Raw genomic sequence first — 7,332 nt, forward strand, 5'->3', positions numbered from 1 at the left:
CAATGGAGAAGTGCCCCCCCCCCCCACCCCCGCCAGCCTCTCAATTTCTCCCCAGGCTACAGGGCTACACAACCACAACAATAATAGCAGTAAATGGCAGGTAACATTCATTAGCTCTAAATAGCTTATTAACTGCTCTGCTTTATCAGCATTAATTCCATTAGCGCCTCCGAGGACTCTAGGATCTAGGAACTGGTATTACCCTCATCTCGCAGTTGAGGACGCTGAGACCAGAGATGAAGTAACTCATCCAAGTTCACACAGATGGAAGAGGTCAGAGTCCAATGCAAACCCACGCCCTAAAGATCACATCATCTACAGAGCCCGTGCCACGGGCCAAGGCTTTCCTGGCATGGCCTGTGCCGGCCTCACCGAGGAGGGCGTCCTCACTGTTGTGATTTTACTGCTGAGGCTCACTTCGAGTAAGACAGGGGTCTGTGCTCTGGACCCCACACTGCCCCTTCCCGGCCTGCGGCCCCCAGAGGAAGTCAAGGCCAGGTTACTGCTTCTCTCTGGGTCAGTATGGGGTCAGGCCGGATGATTTCCGAGGGGTGTCTGAGAAAAGGAGGGGGTACTAACTGAATTCCAAGGCTCTGTTCGCCTGCAAGTCCTCTTCGGGTCCCTGGCTCCCTGCTGGGGTGGAAAGCTCCAAGGAACTCAGACCACCGCTGTCTGTAGGCAGGACCTCTTGGACTTTGGGTTCCTCCGAGCCTGAGAAGCAAGATGAAATGGCGGGTGTGTTTAATCAGGGTGAGGGTGTTAACTAACACACAAGTTAGAAGAGGTTCCAGAGTTCACCCCATGGCTAGATCATGCAAAGGCCTTGCTGGGACAGAGGTGAGCTGTGGGTCAGGGTCAAAGCTCTGATGTACTGGCCCAGACCTAGCTCCCTTGCCCCTTTGCACCTCTTTACAACCGGCTTTCTTGGGCTTTGCCCTCCTCTCCTCCCTTCCCTGGCAAGCTCATCCCTCTGGCATCTTGGCTTGGAGAGTAAATGCCTGATTCCATGGCACGAAGTAATGCAGCAGGGCCAGAATCCCCCTGCACGAAGGTATCTCCAGTTGTGGCCGGAAATTCCACCGCCCGGGGCTCCTTTTTAAAATGTAAATTCCCCTGGCCAGGCTAAGCAGCTAGGCTGTTCCTCCCTGGCACCCAGGATGATCCTTTCTCTCTGTAGCTCAGGTTCCATCACTGGTGGGCCACAGAACCTTGAACACATTTGTTTTACCTCCCCAAGCCTCAGCTCCCCCATCTGTAAAATGGGGATAATGATACGGCTATGAAAACTGACTGAGTATAGACACAGAGTAGGGAAGTGTCTTATTGTACAGGTGAGGAGACTGAGTCAGGCACGGAGATGGGGAATGAGGTAGAAAGTACAGGTCCGTACTCAGGCCTCCTGCCTCCCAGGCTGTGGTTCCTTCCTGCACAGCTGCCCCTTGCCGGGGTACAGCAGCTGAGGCTGTGGAGAGATGCGGAGGGCTAGGGGATTCCTCGGCACAATTTCCACAGGGGGCTTAGCTGGACTGCCCAGAGAGGTCTCGTGTAGGGAGGTGACCTGCTGACATCCCTTTCTCCTCCCTACTGCCCTCCCCACGCTGCTCAGAGCAGAGCAAAAGTCAGAACTAGGAGGGCGGCCCTTCCAATGGCCGATTCCAGCCCCGCAGAAGGTTCCAGAGCTGGAGGCAGCTGCAGTGTTGCTATGGTAACCCTGAGCCTGCTCACCAGGGCTGCTGGAGGTGGAGGGCTGATGGCCCCCAACACACAGGGGGAGAAAGCTGGGCCTCTTGGGTGGCCGGGACTCCGGGCTGGAAACGTCTGCAGGCCCGGCTCTCTTAGCCTCCTCAGAGCCATGTTTCTTATGAGAAAACGCTCTCTTGAAGCTAGACTTTTTCTCTTGGAATTTCTTCCTGTCAAATGACACTGGAATCTGTACAACCACCTCTGGTTGAGGAGCTTGAAGCTGCTGTGGGAGAAATGAGAGAAACCGGTGGGTCGGGCCCTTGACCTTGAGGAGAGGGGAAGGCTCTCTGAGAAACAACTAAAGAGCAGCCAAGTGCTTCGTGGTGGCCCCAGGCGAGGGAGGTGACAGAGCCTAGAGCTGGGGAGCACTGGGCAAGCGGGCCTTGAGCAGGAGGAGGAGGAGGAGGAAGCAGCGAGCCCCCCCCCCCGGGGGGAGGGGGGGGGGGGGGGGTCTACGCAGACCGTTTGCTCCTTACCTCTTGCTCCCACTGGTCTCCCACTTTTTGGAGGAATTCCACTATCATCTTGATGATTTTATCCTCTGGAAAAAAGTAAATGCACCCAGTTAATCTTTCTAGATGCCCCGAGAACTCTTTCTAATGACTGTCTTGAACTTCTGAGATCAACTGAGTCTCTATTAAGTGAGGATGCTGTTAGGCCATGGAAGTGGCGAAATGCACCATGTCCCAGGAGCTAGTCCTTCTGAGAGAGGCTTGGGAGATCCACAGGGAAAGGGCGGGAGGCCAAAGCGCAAAATTTTACCCAGGCAATTTCAGGTCAGTGCTTCAAGCATTCAACCTGTGACCCCATTATTTCCTCTGTCCTTTACGGATTTGTAAATATCTGCTTTGGGTTCGGCCAGCCGTGTGACCTTGAGTAAGTGTCTTAACCTCTCTGTGCCTTCGTCTCCTTCCCTGTGAAGTGTGAATCATGATCCCCGTCCCCGCTTCCCTCAGCAGGCTGTCAGGCCATCAAGGAACTCTGCTTGGAGATACTTTACAAGGCTAACGCTGCAAAATTCCGGGAGGGGAAGTGGTAGAGACCCAGCGACACTAAGGTGCAGGGCAGAGGGACCCCAGCAGGCCTGACACGGACAGCCTGCCGCATCGATGCCTCACACCACATCTTTACAGAGAAACCACAAACGACATGAATGGCTTTCTTTGATATCCCGGCTGACTGATCCAAAGACAATAGGCCCAGAGTTGCCTCTGCTACCTGCCAGCTGATCCGTTTACAGAAAAGGTTTGTTTAAGGCTCCCTGGTCCCTGGACTGCAGATTTTTTTCACCCCTCACCTCTCTCTCATTTATAAATCCTGCTTGGCTTTTGTTCCTTGTCTCAGTCTACCAGCTGACTTCTCTCGTCTGAAAAAAACAGCAAGCAAAATAAACAGCCTGCAAAATAGCCAACTAAATGCCTTTTAGTTACTCTCTGACAGATGCATAGATGTTTGACATCTCTTAAAATATGCCTCTTCCTTATAGGGAATTAGATTAGTAGAGCATTCATTATCGATTTTATTAGGGGCAATAACAGCATTGTGGTTGTGCGTGACACTGTAGTCATTTCTCGGAGATGTGTGCTTACATATTTAAGGATGAGGGATCATTTTCCTTAAAATGGTTCAGCCACAAAATTACACACGCACACAATTCCGAAGCCAATATTGGCCTCCGGTCAACGATTGTGAGTATAGGAGTGTGCGTAGAGCTATTCCACGCTGGCATCTATTTAGAAATATATATAAGTTCTATATTCCTCCATATCACATTCCTTCCATAAATCTCAAAAGACTAAAAAAAGTCCCATGCTCATTAACACATAAGGCAGGAACATTTGCCAGTGGCCGTTCTAATTCCTGAGACTCCCTTCTGTGAAACTCTAAAATAAGTAAATGTGACCAGAAGCGCCAGAAGGAGGAAGATCAGTACATGCATTTTGAGAGGGACCATCCAAGGTGCAAGCAGTCATCCAGAACAATCCATCTCATTTGGTAACGGCCCCCTCCCCGGCTGCGGGGCAAGAGGACACTAAGAAGATGAGAACTCACGGTCAAGCTTTCTGAGTTCCTCTTCGGGCCGATGACCTGTGGCTTGAGAAGAAACCTCGGATGCTGCAGGACCCCCAGCTTCAATGAGCAAGGACTGGTGGAGACTAGAACCTTTCCCACCTGGAAGAAAGATGAAAGGAAGCGAATGTGTGGGGGATGGGAGTAGTGGCATCAGTGACATTTTTCTGACTTTGTTCGTGAGCACAAGAAAATGACACAGAATTCACAGCAGGATGGGCTGCTGCAGCCAGCACTAGGCTTAACCAAAAAGAAAAAAAAAAAAAAAAAAATCAGAAACCTGCCAAGGTTTCCATCTGAAAAGAGGTGGCATCAACCCAGACATCCTTCTCATTAAGAACAGGGAGAGTTTTGAGAGCTACAGGGCAAAGCTCTGTCTCCCTCCAGGTGCCTGTGGGGCATTCAACCCCAGGACCTGAGAGTCAAAGAAGAAAGGCACCTTGGGGGGGGGGGGGGGGGGGGGGGGCAGCTTCCTTATTTTACAAATGAAGAACCAAAGGTCTCTGAGAGGGGCAGCAATCTGTTCAAGGTCACAGAGCAGGTGTATTCTGGAAATAGCCAAGTATAGATCCGGCCTCCAGGGCGGATGGCTCTATCTACTTCTCTGGCCCCATCCCCAGTCCTCGCACAGGGATCAATGCTGGGGGCTAGGCTTCCCCCCTCACCTCCCTCCCTCCCTGCCTTCCCATTTCTCCTTGGTCTGTGCTCCTTCAACTAGAGTACTTAACAACAGCTGCCACTTAACGGAGCACCTTCCGCGTGCCAGCTCTGGGCCACGGCTACCCAGGAGATAGCAAATGTTATCATCTCCATTTCATGGACGAAAAAAATATCGAGGCTCGGGGAGGAATGTCGCCAGCCCCAGGTCACACAGCTAATGAATGGCGGAACAGGGGTCTGACCTCAGGCTTTCAGCCACCGTGCTGTTCTGCCTCAAAGAAATTTCACGGTGGTGCTGTCCCTGATGGTTGCCCCAACTTCCACGTCCCCTCTGTCGAAAGGTTTGAGGAGTCAGCTTAGAGTACCCTAGCCCTTGGGTTAGGGCAGTGGGGTTACCAGGCATGGTCTGCTCACCCTTGGGTGCTGGGCCCAGGTCAGCCTCCTCAGGGCGTGGGGCGGCAGCCATCTTGGGCAGCCCTATCTCTTGGCCTCCGGCCTCCTGATCTTGGGCCCCCTTGGTATCCTCAGCAACATGTTTCTTGTGACTGTGTTTCTTGCGACTGGCCTTCTTGTCGTGGGCTTTCTTCCTCGGAGCTGTCTCCCCTGGTGCCTCCGGGGTTTCTGCAGGCTTGGGGAGGCCCTCCTTCCCTTTTGCCTTCCGGCTGGCCTTTTCTTTGGGCTCCTCCGGGCCTGTCCTCAGGAAGAAGTTCATCAAGGTCTTCAGCCACCCCTGCTGGCCCCGTCTCTGGGTCTTTTCCTTCTTGGTGTCCTGTGGCAGCCTCTGGTCAGTGGGAAGAAACTCCCTGGTCTCTTCCAGGCTGTGGGCTGTGGCCGTGGCATCCTGGGCTTCCACAGACTGAGCTGGGTTCTGGGGACATCTGCTCCCATCGCTGGCTGCCTGGTGAAGCATCCTCCTGGAGGGGGTAGTGGGCAGGGAGAAGCACCGGCGGACCTTCTTGGGGCTCTGTGACCTATCCAGAGACCTGGTTCTCCTCCCTGACAGATGCTTCCTGGGCTCCATTGCACTGCAAACAAAGCAAACAGCTCCCTTACCGGAGACCTACCAGAGACGTGGTGGCGGGTTACCAGTGCTGCCCCGTGCGCCGATCCACCCTGCCCATCGATGTGAGTGATATCAGCCCTCAAAGCTGCTGTCTCTGTTAAATTCCTCAAAAGCCCTGGGAAGGAGGGCTATCCTTGTCCACATTTTCCAGAGGAGGAAACTAAACTATGGGAGGTCATGCCCCAGACGTCACAGCTGGTCTATAACTCCCCTGGGGCCTGCAGAAGGAGCAGGACCTTACCAACACCTTGGTTTTAGTCTGTGGAGACCCAATTGTGGACTTCGGACCTCCAGAACTGAAAGATAATGAATTCGTTTTGTTCCAAAGCCTCTGAGTTTCTGGTATTTTGTTGCAGCAACAATAGGAAGCCAGGAGCCAAGTCCTGCCCCTGGGGACTCTGGGCAGCTCATGTGCCAATGTCCTCATCTGCAATATGCCTGAGACCTGCCTGTCTGTCTCACAGGCTGTTAATATTTCACAAGACAGTTCAGTAAATGGCAACTCTACTCCTCCAATCGCTTGGGCCAAAAATTTGAAGTCACCCCTGACTCCTTGCTTTCTCTCACTCCCCACATCTGATCCATCAGCAAAGACTGGTGGATAAAGCACGCCCAGACCCCGACCTGTCTCCCCAGTTCCTTCAACACTGCCTGAGTCTAGCCCCAGGTCTGCTGGCCTGGACTACCATAATCACCTCCCAACTGGTTCTCCTCCTCTCCTCTCATCCTCCTTCCAGATTCTCCCCTCAGAAGCCACAGGGCCTTTTCCAACCTAAGTTAGAGCACGTCACTCTCCTGCCTCCAACAGCCCCCCTTTCACTCAGAGTCAAAGTCAAAGTCCTTATAGTGGCCAGCAAGGCCCTGTACAACCTGGTCCCATTAGGCCTCCTGCCACCTCTCATCACTCACTCTACTCACACAAGCACTGCTCACTGCCTCAGGGCCTTCACACTGGCTGTTCCCTCTTTCTAGAACATTCTTATGGTTTGTTCCCTTGCTTCCTTTCAGGGCTTTACTGAAATGTCACCTTCCCAGAGAGGCCCTCTCTGTGCACCCCTCGTGAGCACATACTCCCCACCTGTACTACGTGATGTTACGCAATATCACACCTTGGTGTGTGTCATTGTTTATTGTCTGAGTCTCCCTTCCCTTTGTCTGTTTTGCTAGGTCTTGTATCTTGGGTACCTAGAACAGCTCCCGGCACATCACTAGCACTCAATAAGTACTAATTCAACAGCTGAATACATGTACTACACAAACATTTAGTAAACTGTGCAATATATAGGGTATCTTTGGGTGTGTAGTTAACCTACAGGAAATGTACATGAGAGCAGCAGGGGCCTTTCATTCTCCATCCAGAAGGAAGCAGCTGCCCATGCAAAAGACAAAAAGAACCATCTCCTCCTGGGCAGCATTTTAAGCAGGCCAGGATGGGAACAGTGAATTTCATTTGTGTGTCTTTAATCTGAAACTCCCGTGGCTTCCCAATTTTTCCAAAGTTGTTCAGACCCCCTTTGCCCTTTGGTGGAAGTTTAAAAACATTTTTTTTTAAATGATCTTGAATCCCAAATCTGAGCCCCCCCAGAGTTTCCCGTGGAGTTCAGACACCTGCACTGCCTATTCTAATTGGTAATCATCGCCTCATCATGCATTTACTAAGTATTATTTAGCGTATTACATATTCATGTATTATGTATTTACATCGTGTCTCCTGCATTTACCGACTAATTCATTCCTTTAAAATGTGTTCTGTTACATGTCCAGCTTATAGGCAAAACCAGCAATCTATAATTGCA

General features: G+C 51.8%; 1 protein-coding gene across 1 annotated transcript in view; it reads right to left on the bottom strand.

Moving 5' to 3' along the window:
• BNIP5 (BCL2 interacting protein 5) overlaps positions 1 to 5,597 on the bottom strand; it is an 11,802-nt gene extending 6,205 nt beyond the window's left edge. Inside the window, exons 1-5 of the mRNA XM_040473116.1 lie at positions 4,888 to 5,597; positions 3,796 to 3,915; positions 2,220 to 2,284; positions 1,726 to 1,966; positions 580 to 711 (exon numbers count right to left, since the gene is read on the bottom strand). Of these exons, the coding sequence (XP_040329050.1) occupies positions 580 to 711; positions 1,726 to 1,966; positions 2,220 to 2,284; positions 3,796 to 3,915; positions 4,888 to 5,494 (1,165 nt within the window). The 5' untranslated portion in view covers positions 5,495 to 5,597. The remainder of the gene's footprint in view (positions 1 to 579; positions 712 to 1,725; positions 1,967 to 2,219; positions 2,285 to 3,795; positions 3,916 to 4,887) is intronic.
• Positions 5,598 to 7,332: the final 1,735 nt, after the last annotated feature.

Source organism: Herpailurus yagouaroundi, unplaced genomic scaffold (genome assembly GCF_014898765.1).
Source record: "Herpailurus yagouaroundi ecotype Mexico unplaced genomic scaffold, PumYag 139, whole genome shotgun sequence".
NCBI lineage: Eukaryota > Metazoa > Chordata > Mammalia > Carnivora > Felidae > Herpailurus > Herpailurus yagouaroundi.